Source organism: Rhinolophus hipposideros (assembly GCF_964194185.1).
Source record: "Rhinolophus hipposideros genome assembly, chromosome: 4".
Taxonomy (NCBI): Eukaryota; Metazoa; Chordata; class Mammalia; order Chiroptera; family Rhinolophidae; genus Rhinolophus; species Rhinolophus hipposideros.
Genome location: NC_138050.1, coordinates 31,354,223 through 31,373,178, shown reverse-complemented (window position 1 = coordinate 31,373,178; position 18,956 = coordinate 31,354,223). Strand labels below are relative to the sequence as shown.

The window sequence follows — 18,956 nt, the reverse complement described above, 5'->3', positions numbered from 1 at the left end:
AAAATAGTAATTTTTATTTTGTTTTATTTTGAGAGTTTGGGAAAATAAATCATGTACTTTAAATAAAGCAACTACTTGATTTAAACACTCTTGATAAGTACCATCAGGATACATTCACACTTTTGTAAACAACAGGATTTATAACCTACCAAGCTTCAAAAAGAAAATAGTTCCATGGAAAACTTCCGTCTCCTTTAGTTTCTCGTATTTCGCTAATTAATTTGGGAGGATGTGGGTGGGTGAGAGAGAACAACCGTTACAAGGGTCACCACTTTTAATGTACATACTGAAGTAAACGAACATTTGATTGAAGGGTGAAATTGTTTCTTTTGCACATAGAAGCGTGTACTGGTGTATCCTCACGAATCCCTGATTTATATTCCTAAACTGGTAACGTGAATAATTTACTTAGAATAAAAGTTATTTTACATTTCTTTTACTGAAAATCTTATTTCATAAATTGATCTTAAATTTAAATGTTTATGTCTACCCTACTAAATATGGAAAACTTATGTGCAAGAGCCAAACAAAATAAAATGATGTTAAAAGGCACGTTACTTAACACATATTTTAAATTGATGATTCAGTTTATTTTGTTGATGAAGCTTAAAAATGACAGTTTTTTAAAAATGCAGTATGTGAAGAACTTATTTTTCAGTATATGGAGTGAATATTATTTTGAAGGGGACTCTTTAGATGTTTAAAGTAAAATTTTCATGTATCTCTTCCTTGGCTTAAAAATACTGTTTTTGATAGCTTAACATTTTGATGACATTCACAATACAGTAATGGTTCTGCGAGGAAAAGAGGTGGCCTGGGAAGGAGAGGGCAAGGGCTCACAGCCAGTTCTTCTTCCTTAACCCTTGCCCTCTCCCCAAGTTTCTCTCTCTGAAAATGGGAGAGGTTTTCTTGCTTTCTCACAGGGCTATTGTCCGAATGAGAGCAGATGGCATGTGTCTTAGTGCTGTGTGAACTGTAGAGGTTTATATAAATGCTGATTATCATTAGGAAGAAGGCATTCACTTTTTATATAGCACATTTTAAAACCTTTTGTTGATCTGTTACCTTTAAACAACAGGTTACTGTGACAGATAATGGTAGTCCCCCCAAATCAACCGTTGCAAGAGTAATTGTGAAAATCCTTGATGAAAATGACAACAAACCACAGTTCCTGCAAAAGTTCTACAAAATCAGACTCCCAGAGCGGGACAAACCAGAACGAGAAAGAAATGCTAAGCGCGAGCCTATATATCGCGTTATAGCAACAGACAAAGATGAAGGTCCCAACGCAGAAATCTCCTATAGCATCGAAGATGGAAATGAGCATGGCAAATTTTTTATTGAGCCAAAAACTGGACTGGTTTCATCCAAGAAGTCTTCTGGAGCTGGAGAATATGATATTCTTTCAGTGAGTTAAGATCTAGTCTTTGAATTTCTTATATACTTTGATTATTAATATAGTAGTCTTACCTCTCTTCTCTTCTTACTTTATCTCTGTTCAGTCAGTAACCTCAGTGTTTGTGAGAGTGGGAAGTACAGGTTTTTTCTCTTTTCAGCTGTCACTCCAGTTATTTATGTTGACTGTGGCAAAAGATGTTGCTCTTTTTATCCAGTATTATTAAACACATGGAATATACAAATAAAAATATTAAATGTTTGAAATTGACTTGGTTTAAGACCGAACCAGTCCATGTTCCAGTGATGGGATGTAACTCCCAAGTTGTTGTTTTATCCCCTCTGCCTATATTTTATAGATTAAGGCAGTTGATAATGGTCGCCCCCAAAAGTCGTCAACCACTCGACTCCACATTGAATGGATCTCCAAACCCAAACCATCCCTGGAGCCAGTTTCTTTTGAAGAACCATTTTTCACCTTCACTGTAATGGAAAGCGATCCAGTTGCTCACATGATCGGAGTGATATCTGTTGAGCCTCCTAGTACACCTCTCTGGTTTGACATCATTGGTAAGCATTCCTCGTAGTTTTCATTGTCCTTCTGTAGGTTGCACCGAGGAGAACCTGTTTATGGTTCTATGATTTCTGTGCACACCTCAGAATTTAAAATTGAGAGTAAGACCTATAAGTGGAGATTTTGTTTTAAATTGCAGTAGTTTGACTGCAAAATTTATCACAATATTCAACATATATTAAACTTGTTTAAAATAGGTGCTCTATACGTACCATCTCATTAATATAAAAATAAGGTTTTTAAAAGTATATCAAGGAGTTACAGAGAAATCTAAACGTTTTGGTCCAAAAGTAGAGCTTCTTAATTTTTCCTTCTTGATAACGTAACATGGCACATTACTATTTTTAGTGAATATGATTTGAGTATTTAAAATAACTATGCGTGTGTGATTGTCACACATCAGTATTTTATAGGGAATAAGCTTACAAATTTTAATTTTATGACTTAAAAATCATAGTGCCAACCATAGGTTTTTAAATTTTATTTACCTCATTTTCAGTAGAAAGCAGGGTTCACTAGATTAAATCACCCTGTGGTAAAAATTACATGCCTCACCCAGTTTGTTTTTGTCATTTAATTTAGCTTAGATGTAGAATATAATACGCTATTCCAACATATTTTTTAAAAATTCCTATTAGACTCTGACATCTTAGGTTTTTTTAAATTCTATTTGTTTACACTATTTTAATTGTAAGGATAGTTAAAATTAAAAATATGTATTGTGATTCTTGTCTCTTTGGACCTTCATATCCTTTTTCCCTTGTCCACCCCTTCGCCGCCCTAACCCCACATGCTATTTCAGCAAGTTGAAGCCCATAGGACATAGTTTGCAGGGGCCACAGGGTGCAGGTGGTGAAGGCGATACAGGTTTTTCCTCTGGAACTTTCACACTAGATAGGCTATTTTCGTAATTTTGGTCAATGTATGAAATTGTGGGTGTCATCAACACATATGAAACTTATTACAGTTTAGTTTTAAATTAAAAAAAAAGATTATTTTCATAATTAACTACAATGAAGAGTTTGTTTGCTCTCTGTTAACGCCTGTCACATTTCTAGATGAGCAGGCTGCTGCCATGCAGCGTCTGACTTCAGCATTTAACACTGACCGCCTTTGGAACCGGTCTGATTGATGGCTCTTCCTTGTTCTCTGCTTCCTTCCATGCTTGCTTGCTTCTTTTTGGCTGTGCCAGGAGACTCACTTGCTAGAGAAGTGTTTTACATCTTTCAGATGACTTGTGACCTGAACTGTACAGCAGAAGGTATCTGCTGAGATCACATAATTTGCCTCAGATTATGAGATCTAAAATTAAAGCATCAATTTCTAGAACTTTTTTATTTCCAGTGACTTGTGTTTCAGTGCGTTTTGTTTTCAGTGTGCATGCATATGGTCACTCATTTCCTTTTCAAACATCCTGACTTTGCATCCATTCTTAGTTTTAGGTTTGACTGAAGACTTTTTTTGTGCGTGTTGTTTTCCTTGTACGGTTAGATTTAGTAATAGAAGTTCATTTATGACATTAAGACTTTATTTCCATTCTATTTTGTTTCATTGATATAAGTATCTCCAGTTTAAGGGATTTGAAAACAGAGTTTTAGCTAAAATATAATTGGGAATGCATTTGGATAATGTAGTACCACAGAAACTATTGCTTCATTAAGCTTTGTGTGTGATAACAATGGGAAAAAATTTCAAGTAGTTTATAAGAGTCAGAGCTAAACGTTAATTACCAATGATTTTTTCCAAGTTAACATTTGTGTTTTTTTTGTTTTTTTATTAGTTTCAGGTGCACAAGACTAAGTAATACTTAGACGTTTATCTTTTATCTCTCTCACACTGTGTGAACCCCCCGCCCCCCATCCACTATCCCTCTGAAGTCGCACAGAGCCATTACATTTCCACTGTCTCTATTCCTTTAATAAGCCTTTTATTAGGGCAGTATGACCAGGTGTCACAAATTTTTTTTTTTTTAATAATTACAGTTTTAAATGGCCAACCCTGGTTACTAAATGATGTCTTTTATATAGCTACTGAGTTGTAAATTAAAAATATATTTAGAACCCCTGAAAAAGCAAATTGGAAGTAATTCATTGGCAATATTGGCAGTTTCATTCTGTTTTCAGAGTTGCTTTCTTTCTTGCCTCCTTTCCCTTAGTGGCTTTCTTGACATTTAGATCTCAACCTCCTGTTACTAAGCATTGTCTTTCTAATTGGCCTTTCTTTTCTCGTCTTTCAAAATGTAAGCTTCTTGGAAACACGTTGATCAATATATCAGAAGTTCTTTTTTGGTTTGCCTTTTTTTTTTTTTTTTTTTAACTGCCATTACGAATCAGAAAGCCACAAAATAAATGACAGGTTTTCCTCCTGTGACCTGTTTTTACTTTTTCTATTTGCCCTAATTTAAACTAGGTGGCAACTATGACAGTCATTTTGATGTGGACAAGGGCACCGGAACCATCATTGTTGCCAAACCTCTTGATGCAGAACAAAAGTCAAACTATAACCTCACAGTTGAGGCTACAGATGGAACCAGCACTATACTCACTCAGGTTAGTGAATCGCTAGTGATGTGTCTGTCAGAGGAGGACTCATACAACATTCTGATTCCAGGGTCCACAGACAATATGGACAGTTGGTTCTGTCCTCTTGGATTCTCAAAGCAGAAGTTACTATGTTGATATAATTAACACGATGCACACCAAGGATTTTTATTTAGGGAAAGAAAATTAACTGCAAATCCTGATTTAGGTTTTGCATGTAATGAACTAGTTTTGAAAATTTTGAAAGAGAACTTAACAAAATAAGCTACATTGTTGTTATGTTATCTAAATCTTTCATTTTACCATGTTTCCCCGAAAATAAGACCTAGCCAGACAATCAGCTCTAATGCGTCTTTTGGAACAAAAATTAATGTAAGACCCAGTATTATATTTATATCGTATCATATCATATCATACTATGCTGTATTATATTGGGTCTTACATTAATTATTGCTCCCAAGGACGCATTAGAGCTGATTGTCCGGCTAGGACTTATTTTGGGGGAGACACGGTATACTCCTTCTGAACTGTGTTAGTATAAAGTGTATCCTGTGGAAGGTGAATTGTCCAGGTCATTTTCATTAAAACTGGTTACCTTAACTAGGGATGTGTAAAATAACTGATAATATTGTTCTAATAATTCCTTTAACATGTTTATTTGTTCCTGATGGTTAAGAGATGGCTAGATACTGGGAATTCAAATGTAAATGTTAAAACCCTCTAAATTAAATTTAAATTCTCATCTTCCTTATTAATTCTCTTTTATTCTGTGTCACCTGCTTAGAGAATTTGTTGAACACTTGCTATGTGCCAGGTATTGTTCTAGAAGCTGAACAGTAGAAAACAAAACCCTGCCCTCGCGAAGCTTCCATTAGGATGGTAGAAGCTAAAGATTTGTGTGCAATCTGCTATATCCAACTAGCAAAAGGAAGAAGTTAAATTGTTGGAGTATAAAGTGCTTCTGGATTCCAGCTTTCTAGCTTTAGATTATACTAGTTTAAATCTTGCATGGGATAGATCATGTGCTAAGCAATTTAATTGCATTGAAGAATAAAAATTATAGTCTGTGATGTTTTCGCAATTAAAAAATGAGTAGATAATTTAAAGCCTGTTATGAAACGATTTCATTACTTTTTTCAAATGCTTATGATTTTTAATGAATTTAAAATGGATGGTATGTACCATGCTTTGTGGTTATTTTGAGATTGTCATGTAAAAGTTCCTGTACAGTTTTCAAATTTCTATTTTGTGAGTAACTTTTCTCATTGTAGAAGTTAGACTTTAGAGCGTGAAAATGAGAATAAAATATCAAGAATTATAAGAAATTTAACAAGATCAAGATAACTATAACTGTATGTAGACCAGTTCAGATAATCAACTAACCAGACATCCAGTAAAGGAAACTTAATAAGTAGTAGAAATGATCCTCCGTGCCAAACATTCTTATTACTAAAGATGATATAGCTACCTGTAGCATTTATCATTTATTACATAAGTGAATAGTTAGTAGTGCTCCCCTTTCCCAATAATTGTAGTTCTAGTTAATACAGTTGAAAGCTTAGTATGAAATATAGTATAGATTGACTAAAATTCCTATGGAACATGGGAGATATATATATATATATATATATATATATATATATATATATATATATATACACATATACATATATATATATTCTAGTCCTCTTTTCTTAGAGATGCAGAATATCTTAAATTCAGTGACTCTTTTATACTCCCCTAACTGATTTTGAGTCATTTTCAAAACATCTTGGTACTGTCCTAATGATTTGCTGGTAGAGGAAGTAGTCAGAATATCAGAGGATGGTTACAGAGCCTGGTTACTGATGGTTACTGACCTGTTAAGGTGCGGGGCAAAGGGAACAATCAGTAAATAGCTTTGGATTTCCAGTGTGTGGCTGAGGGCAGAGAGATAGGAATTGGGTGGGAGCGGAACAGCAGAAACCTCCTGAAGAGGGACACAGACATCAGAATGGGTTGATAAGGCACTAGAACACACACAGCAAGGTAGATTCCAGTTTATAGGTACAACTCAGGAACCAGCAGAGCAGAGTTTGCTGCATCAATATCAGTTGTAGCAGATATCAGATTGGAGTTTTGTAGAGAATTCTCGTGCTGGGCCAAGGTGCATTACCCCCAGTTCTAAGTCCTCTCCAGTCTCTAAGAGATAGGTTGGTCCATTCCACGTCTTGCCTTTGTGTCTGTGACCAAGCTCTTCCTCCTACCACAACATACCTTCATCTACCAACCCCAAACCTACCTAAGCAAAGCCTTAACTCCTCCTTAGGAGCTTTCTGAATGTCCCAGACCATCTCTGGACCTCTAAAGACTTACAGTCTTCATAAGTTTTTACCTGACAGTGTATGAAACCTCATTAGTCTTTGTATGTGAAAGACGTTGCCTATGAGGTTGAAAGCTTCATGAGGGCAGAGTCTGTCACACATTTGTTTTACACTCTTGGTAAATGGAGGCAAGTGCTGAGGATGTATGTGCCCAGTGAATATGTTTCAGTTGAATCACCTTATCAAAAATAGCTATTTTTACTTTAGCTGTTTCTATTTACTTGTGATTAATTAATCTTGGAGAGGATTAAACTATTTCTGCTCAACACTCTAAGAAAAATGTTTAAATTTATAGTGCAAATATATAATGATTTAATTTATAGAAATTGTCTTTATAGACATCCCTTCTAGATATTCATTGACATTGAAGAGTGAGGTGTCTGTAGTTTTATATATTTACATAGCTTTCACATAAAACCTTTCTGTGGTTTGGTGACTGCATTTAGTAGTCATATAAAATGTCAGGTTACAGTTCATCACTGATGTTTTAGTGTTCTCTGAGATCACTGACAGTCTCTATGGGAAGGCCTCTTGTTCATATGCCTGCACCAGTGTGGTTAATGGCTTTACCTGTGCAATCCTGGGACTTTGGCCACCTGTGCCATTTGGACCAGCGAACCTCTGTTCCATATATGCCAACGAAGCTCAGATTTCTTGTTCATAACTGTAAGCCATCTTTTATAATTAGTAGTGATTTCCACGTCTTTTCAGTCTGAAAATTAATTCTCTTACTGTCAAGAAAAAAAACTTAATTGGGACTCCATTTTTTAACATCTGCGTTTTCCTGAAAGGTTTTTATTTTATGTTGACATATTTAATGGAGTTTCTTTTTTCAATGTACTTAAACTGCATTTAGGAAACGTGGTTACTATTTCTATGTAGATGTTACGATCACAAAAATATAGTAAGAATTTTTTGCATATTTCTAATTTGTCTCTCTCTCTATATATATAAATATCTGTCAGTAGGAATTTAGAGTCTCAAAGATTAGAACAAGAAATATAAATACTGTGAGCATCTAGTAACATACTCACCTCAATAGCTTGGTAGTTACAGATTCAAATCCGATACAGGAAATTAGTCTCCACAAAATCCTGGTAAAGTAAATTTCTGTTACCTTTACATGAGTAATCTAGAAATATCTCTTCTGTGCAGACCCTAAGGGCAATTAAGTCTGCATATCAGAAAGAGAGGTATGAAAGGTGTTATACTTTCTCTCCAAAGTTTTAGTCTCAAGAATTTAGAAAGATGTTCATTATCTTTCTCATATTTACATAGTTGATATTTAAATGAAAAATTTTAAAGATAATTTTGATTCTAGATTTTTGTAACTTTCCTCATATTTGTATTTCATTTTGCTGAAAAATCAGTTTTTTTCAACATGTATCTGATTTTTCCTTGATTCGTTAAATATTAAAATATAATTAGCAATATTTTTATGTGAGTCATTTTGTTGTAGGTATTCATCAAAGTAATAGACACAAATGACCATCGTCCTCAATTTTCTACATCAAAATATGAAGTCATTATTCCTGAAGACACAGTGCCAGATACAGAAATTCTGCAAATCAGTGCTGTGGATAAGGATGAGAAAAACAAACTAATCTACACTCTGCAGAGTAGTGTTGATCCATTGAGTCTCAAGAAATTTCGTCTTGATCCTGCAACGGGCTCTCTCTATACTTCTGAAGCGCTGGATCATGAAGCCGTTCACCAGCATGTTCTTACAGTCATGGTATGGCATTCCACTCCTTGTGCCACCATTTGGTTCCTGAGGGGTTTCGTGTGTTTGAGAGTGATTTTGAATCAGTTATAAGGAAAACCTCAACAAGATTGATAATGCGTTGCTTCTTTTAGGTACGAGATCAAGATGTTCCTGTAAAGCGCAACTTTGCAAGGATTGTTGTCAATGTCAGTGACACAAATGACCACGCCCCCTGGTTCACGAGTTCCTCCTATGAAGGTCGGGTTTATGAATCAGCAGCTGTGGGCTCAGTGGTGTTACAGGTTACCGCTCTGGACAAGGACAGAGGGAAAAATGCAGAAGTGGTGTACTCCATTGAATCAGGTATTTTGGGAGCACTTGATGGGTTTATAACTTTGCGCTTGTTAGAAACTGTTTCTTTTTTAAAATTAGTTCTAGGTATTCAAACATTTCTGTGTATCACTGTAAAAATAGCTTAAATTGATCTTTGGCTACCATTTTACGCGGTAGGAGAAAGAGAAAGAAAATTTCTTTTAATTTTTAACTCTTTACAAAGCTAAGATAGAGAGTCCTAACGAAGTTTGGCGAAAGTTCTTGGAAAGTCACAATATTAGCATAATTCGAGGCAGAGAAGTCCTACAGTAAAGAAAACTGTATTTGACCAATTCAGTATTTCTAAAAGAGTGTTAACCACACAATCCTTTTCCTTTGTAAACTAGGAGACACTTTTAGGAAACCTCTGGCCTGTTAATATAATGCTTTATTTTCAGTCAGTATTTTCTCTTTGTCAGAGCAGGAAATGTCATGACAGAGTGCTGACTCATCCAATTCTGATTGAGTCAGATCTTCTAGAGAGGATGTCATGCCTCTGCTGCCCCTTCCAGGTTTAGTTTTGCTGCCACTTCCACCCCCATGCAGCTTTAACGGTTGAGTTTCATTCCTGGGTTATTGCTTGCCGTAGGTCCCAGGGTTAAGATTTGGACTTGAAGAAATGTTGAAAAGCCAAAGGGGCTGAAGTTGGGCAAGAGGCAACAAGGGCAAGGAAGACCCAATCAGGAAGTGTAGGCCGTTCTTCCAGGGATGATAAAGCGAGAGATCAGTCTTGCTGGTGATTACAAGTAGGAAGATCACCAAGAAGCAGGTGTCAGAGCGAAATGTTTTACACTACTAGTCAATCATTCGTTTATTCATCCCACAGACTAATTAAGTGCATTTTATGTGCCGGGTGCCATGTTATGGGCATTCATACTTGTTCTTAACAGGTAGGGGGTTACCATTGGTCCACAAATACATGTTCTTGCAAAAGAATCCTGCCCCCGATTGAAGCAGGGATTTGCATTAGAGCATATGATTGTATAGTCAGGAATGACCTTGCTTTGGGACTTGTGTTACTCGTACCAAGTAATACGAGTAAGGGATTAAAATGTCGAGAAGATCACTTTCCTTTTTCCATCTTTCTCAGTGCCATTGTTACTACAGTCTTGTTCTTCTGTCTTTATAATGATTTTTAGAGTATTGAGATCATCCACTCAACTTGACCTTTTTTTGAGTAAGTCCACATCTCTGCATATTTAGAAATTTTGTCTTGCTTCAGCATTAGAATTGGAAGAGGTATAAATTAACTATAAGTCATATAATCAATCAAAAGCCGAGCAAATGGAGAGGAATTTAATAAAAAACAAAAAACTTAGTTGATGTGTTTTATGTGGTTAAACTGTTTTTGTTTCTTAATATATTTGAAGTTTCATTGATTTCCCTGAAAATGACCAAATTTAGTCCATTACTCACAAGACCTCATAGACTGCCCGTGGTTGCAGTGTTAAAATGTATTACAGTGTAGTTAGTGCCTTGAATAAAGATGAAGGTTTTTCCACTGGTTCAGATATTTAGCCATTAGGAAAACAGTGCATTCCATTTGTGCATGCCTGAGCACTTCAATAAAATAATTTTCTCATAGACAAACTGGCTGGGTTTGTGTAGGAGAAAATGTTAAACTTTCCCTTAGCTTTCACATAATTTTCAACAACTGGGTGGTTAAAATATGATTCTTGGTGCCTGACCAAAGGCATGTGCATTCTTTAAATGTTTGTAATGACTGATGGAATTAGTAATTTGGTATTCCAAGAATGGAACTGTATCTCTGCTGGAAGAATAGATAATACCAGGGACCTATTCTGGTATGGAATTGGGACTTTTAAGATTTTGTTCTATAGATTTGGTAATATAAAAATTGTGCTGAACAATTACTTTATAGGAAACTACTACCTTCAAATGCTATAGAATTGTGTGTATATGAATCTGTTGGCATAGCAGGAACTACGCAGTGGTCATACAGCCTTTCATTTAATAGTTTATTTATAATCACCTTCTTCTAATTTCTGTCAGATTACATTTAATAAAGTTCAAAAGACTCATTATAAAGTCAGGCCACAACACTACATATTTAATTAGTAGCAATTTATTGAGCAAAAGGTTTGGTCTGATTAAGACTCTTTAGGAAAAAAGGAATTAATGAAAGGATATTTTCAGTAACAATTGAGTTATGTTTAGAGACATCAGCTGTACTTGGGGCCGCATGGCATTTTCTTCTCTTTATTTTCTTTAAAGTAGATTATTGTATCTTCAAAATTGTTGTAACACCTGGAAATAGAAGACACTCAGTAAATGTACTCATTGACAAGAGCTGGTTTTCTTCCCCAAACTTAGGTTAAGTATTATGCAACTGAAGCTTTATAGAGGCTTCCATATTGCCAGGTAGTCAGCATCCCCAGCATGTCCACTGCGGGAAGACAAGGATTCCTGTACATGACTCCCTGACATGCCCTCTGGGGTGCGTGTGTAATACAGTCGCAGCTAACGAGCACAGATATGCATGTTTGTCCAGATAATTGCCTTGTTCCAATGGAGAGAATAATTTAAGGCTATTTAGAAATCACCAGTATCTCCAACTAAAGTGCATGACTAAGCCCCCAACCTAGTACAGACTTCTACCACGGCCTTGTGAATTCATGTACAAATGCCATACGTGTATTTCAGTATTAGTGAGTGTGCCTGTGACTAGATCAGACAAGTGCATGTGTGTTCAAACCACTCAGCAGCCCTCCTTGTTTTTCCACATAAACATGCTGTTGCTCTCCCATCTGCACAGGTGATGATTTCTGCCATAGTGTATATGTACATAGCATCCATATATTAATTGACTAGTTGGGTTCCTGTCTAACCTTCTTGTTACCAGTGACAGGCTCAGAGCTCTCTTTATCAAAGTCAAGATACTCCAAGTATCTGAAAAATGTTTCTGAATACCATGTGGTTGATAAACAAAATTTTTATCAGGGATTCCCAATTAGTCCATATATGTTCCTTTTGCTAATACTTTTAAATGAAGTACTTAATCTAACACATGGTAGCTGGTAGTTATAAAAGTAGAAATACAGGAAAAACCCAACACAAGTATAAATATAGTGCCTTAAAGAATGGATTGATTTTTTTTTTTCAGGCTGCTGCTCAACCTGTTTGATATTTAATTCAGTATCTTTCCATGCATGTTTACACAAGTAGTTTCACTCAACAAATATATACTGAGTATCTCCTATGTGTCAGGCATTTTTTTAGGCACAGGTGATAAAATAATGAATAAAACAAGTCATGCTTAAATGGGGCTTATATTCTAGTGGAAGAACAGATAAGAACAAGGCTACAATACATGGTCTAAAGAGGACAGAAACAACCTGCTGAAGAGTTAGGTCAAGGAAGGACTCACCATTATACTCTAAGAGTGAATGAATGAATGAATGAATGAATGAATGAATGAATGAATGAAGCAAGGAGAATAGCTGGGGGAAGACTGTTCCAGGAGAGGATTCACCAAATACAGTGATCCTGAGCGGAGAATGCGCTCACCTGAGGGAGGAGCAAGAAGGAAGCTAATGGGGCTGGAGGGCAGGGAGCTGGCAGCCCGCTTTAATATATAGATAAAAATCTATTCATTCTGCCATGTGAGGCTTTGCATATTTGAAGTTAAGATTTCACTATACACGGTCAGAGAAATGCATATGGATGAGTGAATATAAAATATGGTAGGTCAGCTGCTTTTATAGCACAGACAGACGAAAGTCCAAGGGGTGGGGATAAAGATAGTTGTCCAAGGTTGTCACAGTCTCTGTGAGCCCAGGCAGCCAGTCACAGTTTTGGAATGTGGAGTGATAGATAGGTAGGATGAGTAAAGACCTTGCCTTTCTGATGACTGACTAAAACACAACAAGAGAGAATCGGATTGTTGACTCTGACAGATATATGCAGGCCAAAAATTTGTGTCTACAAGGCCTGGCCAGGGCAGCGTGACACCATTCATGGGCAAGGGCTCAGAGCTTCGGGGCCTGGAGAACACCTGGGCCTCTGCCCTGTTGCAGACTGAAGCACGGCCATGGGGCCTGGATGCAGAGCCAGGCAAACTTAATGAAAACCAGACTGGGTCTGGCCTCAAAAATAGCTATCATGGATTTTTGGAAAATGTATTGAAGGAAATGAAGGCTGTAGAGGAAGTGTTTACTAGTAATGATGTGGAGAAAGAAGTGCTTGGTTAATCCCCTGGTTTGCAAATCACACTAAGTAACTCTGCTCCATGAAGTGCCACACTCGATTGCAAACTAAAGGAAAACAGAATTTGAGAAAGCAATTAAGTGAGGCAAGTCAGCTTTGTTTTGGGTAGGTGTAATAGTTCATTTGGGGAAAATAAATTGAATTCTCTGACTAGAATAATGGATCTAGAGTCTTGTTTATAAAACAGAAAACTGGATGGAGGGTTTTGAGGAACCTGAGGACTGTCACACTGCCTTGATCTATCCAAAAACATGGTACCCTGCTAAACTGTAGGAAACTGCTCATTTCTTCAGGAGGGTTTCAGTTGATACAAAACAGTGGAATATGGTAGAGTTGCATTTGCTCTAAATACATGTATGTAATATAGCTGGGAATAGTCCAAAGAAAAGCAAGTTAAAACACATGATGCTAGAGGAGTTTCTCAGACTCAGCACTACTGACATTTTGAACGCAAAAAACTTTTGTCGTGGAGTCTGTCCTGTGTATTGTAGGATGTGTAGCCGCATCCCGGGTCTCAACCCACTAGATGCCAGTAGCACCCTCTCCTCCCAAGTAGTGACAACCAAAAGTGTCTCCAGACATTGTTGAATGCCCCCTTCTAAGCAGAATCACCCCTACTTGAGGGAATAAATTGACCTGAAAAAGATGAAGAAGAGAATATTACTGAAATCTTCAAAACCTACAGGTTTTGAAGGTGGGACAGGTTATACACAAGCTTATTCATCAATTTTCTGAATATTAAAATTCTTGAATTTTTAAAATTTTCTTAATGAATCGAAGTCTTCCCTTTCATAATGAATAAGAATCTTGAGCATTTTCAAGTGATAAATGCTGAAAATATAAGTATGTTTCACAAGGTTTTTGAGGGAGTCTTGGAAAATTATGAGTTTAATTGCTTTATGGAAGGATAACCGTATCCTTCTGTGGCCCATTCCTTGTTCAGCCAATAGAGTGAGGTGTGGTGTTCAGTGCCGATTGATATTTCTTCTGTTCCTTGCATTTCATAATTTATGGCCAAAACTCTGAAAAATCTGCCTTATTTTAGGTGATAAAAATGAAACAAGTTGAATAAAACAGGTTCCATTCGTATGTTGATAACCTGCAAATTTCTGTTTAATTTCAGGATATGATTTTTGAATATATCTTTGTTTCTGTATTTCCAACTACTACTTCTCTCGATCCCTGTATTTTTCTCTTACATGCTTTTTTTTTTTCCTCCCAGGAAATATTGGAAATTCTTTTACAATTGATCCCATCTTGGGCTCTATAAAAACCGCCAAAGAATTAGATCGAAGTAACCAAGTGGAATATGATTTAATGGTAAAAGCTACAGATAAAGGCAATCCACCAATGAGTGAAATAACTTCTGTGCATGTATTTGTCACAATTGCTGACAATGCCTCTCCTAAATTTACATCTAAAGAATATTCTGTTGAAATCAGTGAAACTATCAGCATTGGGAGTTTTGTTGGAATGGTTATAGCCCATAGTCAATCCTCAGTGGTATATGAAATAAAAGATGGGAATATAGCTGATGCTTTTGATATTAATCCACATTCTGGAAGTATCATCACTCAGAAAGCCCTGGATTTTGAAACTTTGCCTGTTTATACATTGACAATACAAGGAACTAACATGGCTGGTTTGTCTACTAATACAACTGTTCTAGTGCATCTACTGGATGAAAATGACAACTTGCCAGTTTTTATACAGGCAGAATACACAGGACTCATTAGCGAATCTGCTTCAATTAACAGTGTGGTCCTAACAGATAAGAATATCCCATTAGTGATTCGAGCAACTGACGCTGATAAAGAATCAAATGCTTTGCTTGTTTATCACATTGTTGAACCATCTATACACAAATATTTTGCTATTGATTCTAGCACTGGTGCTATTCATACAGTACTAAGTTTGGACTATGAAGAAACAAGTACTTTTCACTTTACTGTACAAGTGCATGACATGGGAACACCACGGTTATTTGCTGAATATGCAGCTAATGTGACTATACATGTAATTGACATTAATGACTGCCCTCCTGTATTCTCCAAATCATTATATGAAGCATCTCTTTTGTTGCCAACTTACAAAGGAGTAAAAGTCATCACAGTAAATGCTACAGATGCTGATTCAAGTGCGTTCCCCCAGTTAATGTACTCCATCACCGAAGGTAACATCGGGGAGAAGTTTTTTATGGACTACAAAACTGGTTCTATAACTGTGCAAAACACAACTCAGTTAAGAAGCCGCTATGAGTTAACCGTTAGAGCTTCTGATGGCAGATTTGCAAGCTTTTCCTCTGTGAAAATTAACGTGAAAGAAAGCAAGGAAAGTCAACTGAAGTTTACCCAAGATTTCTACTCTGCAGTAGTGAAAGAGAATTCTACTGAAGCCAGAACATTAGCTGTGATTACTGCTCTTGGGAATCCAATCAACGAACCTTTGTTTTATCATATTCTCAACCCAGATCGCAGATTTAAAATAAGTCGCACTTCAGGAGTTCTGTCGACCACTGGTATACCATTTGATCGTGAACAGCAGGAGGCGTTTGATGTGGTAGTAGAAGTGACACAAGAACATAAGCCTTCAGCAGTGGCCCATGTCGTTGTGAAGGTCATCATAGAAGACCAAAATGATAATGCACCAGTGTTTGTCAACCTTCCTTACTATGCTGTTGTCAAAGTGGATACTGCGGTGGGCCATGTTATTCGCTACGTCACTGCTGTAGACAGAGATAGTGGCAGAAATGGGGAAGTGCATTACTACCTGAAGGAACATCATGAACACTTTCAAATCGGACCCTCAGGTGAACTTTCGCTGAAAAAGCAATTTGAACCTGACACCTTAAATAAAGAATATCTCGTCACAGTGGTTGCAAAAGATGGAGGAAACCCAGCGTTTTCAGCTGAAGTAATAGTTCCAGTTACTGTCATGAATAAAGCCATGCCTGTGTTTGAAAAACCTTTCTACAGTGCAGAGATTCCAGAGAATATCCAGATGCATAGTCCCATTGTCCACGTGCAAGCCAACAGTCCAGAAGGGTTGAAAGTGTTCTACAGCATCACAGACGGAGATCCTTTTAGCCAGTTTACCATTAACTTCAACACTGGAGTTGTAAATGTCATAGCTCCTCTGGATTTTGAGTCCCACCCAGCATATAAACTGAGCATACGAGCAACTGACTCCTTGACTGGTGCTCATGCTGAAGTATTTGTTGACATAATAGTGGAAGACATCAATGATAACCCTCCAGTGTTTGTCCAGCAGTCTTACGCTGCAACGCTGTCTGAGGCATCTGTTATAGGAACGGCTGTTGTTCAGGTTAGAGCAACAGATTCTGATTCAGAACCAAATAGAGGAATTTCATACCATATGTTTGGGAATCACAGCAAGAGTCATGACCATTTTCACATAGATAGCAGCACTGGTCTCATTTCACTAGTCAGAACTTTGGATTATGAGCAGTTCCAGCAGCACAGGATTTTTGTGACAGCCGTGGATGGTGGCATGCCCCCACTGAGCAGCGATGTGATTGTCACAGTAGATGTCACTGACCTCAATGATAATCCACCGCTGTTTGACCAACAGATTTATGAGGCCAAAATTAGCGAGCTTGCCACTCATGGTCATTTTGTGACCTGTGTAAAAGCCCATGATGCAGACAGTTCAGACATAGACAAGTTGGAATATTCCATTCTGTCTGGCAACGATCATAAGAACTTTGTCATTGACAGTGAAACAGGGATTATCACACTCTCAAACCTCCGCCGGCACACCTTGAAGCCATTTTACAGTCTTAACATTTCTGTTTCTGATGGAGTTTTTAGAAGTTCGGCTCAGGTCCAAGTAACTGTAATTGGAGGCAATTTGCACAGTCCTGTTTTTCTTCAGAATGAATATGAAGTGGAGCTTGCTGAAAACGCTCCCTTACACACCCTGGTGATTGAGGTTAAAGCAACTGATGGGGATTCTGGTATTTATGGTCACGTTTCTTACCATATTGTAAATGACTTTGCCAAAGACAGATTTTACACAAATGAGAGAGGACAGGTATTTACTTTGGAAAAACTTGATCGAGAAACCCCAGCAGAGAAAGTAATCGCAGTTCGTTTAATGGCTAAGGATGCTGGAGGAAAAGTTGCTTTCTGCACCATTAACGTCATCCTTACCGATGACAATGATAATGCACCACAATTTCGAGCAACCAAGTATGAAGTCAACATTGGATCCAGTGCTCCCAAAGGAACATCCGTCATTAAAGTTCTTGCAAGTGATGCTGATGAGGGATCCAACGCTGATGTCACCTATGCCATTGAAGCAGATTTTGAAAGTGTTAAAGAGAATTTGGAAATTAACAAACTGTCTGGCATAATTACTACAAAGGAAAGCTTAATTGGCTTAGAAAATGAGTTCTTCACTTTCTTTGTTAGAGCTGTGGATAACGGGTCTCCACCAAAAGAGTCTGTTGTCCCCGTCTATGTTAAAATACTTCCACCGGAAATGCAGCTTCCAAAATTTTCAGAGCCCTTTTATACCTATGCAATTTCAGAAGACATGCCTATCGGAACAGAAATCGATCTTATCCAAGCAGAACACAGTGGGACGGTTCTTTACAGCCTCGTCAAAGGGAATACTCCCGAAAGTAATCGGGATGAGTTCTTTGTGATCGACAGACAGAGCGGGAGACTGAAACTGGAGAAGAGCCTGGATCACGAGACAACTAAGTGGTATCAGTTTTCCATACTTGCCAGGTGCACTCATGATGACTATGAGGTGGTGGCTTCTGTAGATGTTAGTATCCAGGTGAAAGATGCAAATGATAACAGCCCTGCCCTGGAGTCTAGCCCGTATGAGGCATTTGTTGTTGAAAACCAGCCAGGGGGAAGTAGAGTCATCCAGGTCAGGGCATCTGATCTAGACTCCGGAACCAACGGCCACGTTATGTATAGCCTAGATCAGTCACAAAGTGTAGAAGTCATCGAATCTTTTGCCATTAACATGGAAACAGGCTGGATGACTACCCTAAAGGAGCTTGACCATGAAAAGAAAGACAATTACCAGATTAAAGTGGTTGCATCAGATCATGGCGAGAAGGTGCAGCTGTCCTCTACGGCCATCGTGGACGTTACTGTCACCGATGTCAATGATAGTCCCCCACGATTCACGGCAGAGATTTACAAAGGGACTGTGAGTGAACATGACCCACCAGGCGGTGTCGTCGCTGTCCTAAGCACCGCGGATGCTGATTCTGAAGAAATGAACAGACAAGTTACATACTATATAACAGGTAAAAACACGTACATGGTTTAATTTAAAATTAAATATATTGGAAGTATAAACCCTGAGACACATATTTTACGGACATTGGGAGGTAAAGGAATGCTTTAAGTATATCTGACAAAGTAGAAAAAGCATCTGTGAAGCTACATTTCAAGTTCTTTGCCTGAACAAAGTTAACGGTTGTTTCACTAGACTGTTCTCGATTATGATGACTCATTCTCTTGAACATTATACTTAGCATACAATAAACATATTATAATTAAAAGGAAAAAGTTAGTTTCATTGTAGGCTAAAGTATTATTTATAAGCCTATATTTTATTTGGCTTATTGCTATGCTTCAAAATACATTTTAATACTGCTTTGATTATTTTTCGGTAAATGGGAAAGTTAATATACCAAATGCATATGTAATTATTTGTTTAAAAAAAAACCTTAATTCTTTTAAGCCATAGCTATGTATCTACTGTATAATTTATTTCTCCTATTACTACTTTTT

The 18,956-nt window shown here is 37.2% G+C and overlaps 1 protein-coding gene across 6 annotated transcripts in view; it reads left to right on the top strand.

Moving 5' to 3' along the window:
• Positions 1 to 18,956, top strand: part of FAT1 (FAT atypical cadherin 1) — a 127,041-nt gene that overhangs the window by 79,443 nt on the left and 28,642 nt on the right. For all 6 annotated transcript variants that reach the window (XR_013993235.1, XM_081046780.1, XM_081046779.1 and 3 more), the window contains exons 5-10: positions 1,079 to 1,408; positions 1,755 to 1,965; positions 4,379 to 4,518; positions 8,332 to 8,607; positions 8,730 to 8,940; positions 14,399 to 18,466. Coding sequence is in view for 5 of the 6 variants with exons in the window: in XM_081046780.1 (XP_080902906.1) it covers positions 1,079 to 1,408; positions 1,755 to 1,965; positions 4,379 to 4,518; positions 8,332 to 8,607; positions 8,730 to 8,940; positions 14,399 to 18,466 (5,236 nt within the window). In the remaining variant the exon portion in view is untranslated. The remainder of the gene's footprint in view (positions 1 to 1,078; positions 1,409 to 1,754; positions 1,966 to 4,378; positions 4,519 to 8,331; positions 8,608 to 8,729; positions 8,941 to 14,398; positions 18,467 to 18,956) is intronic.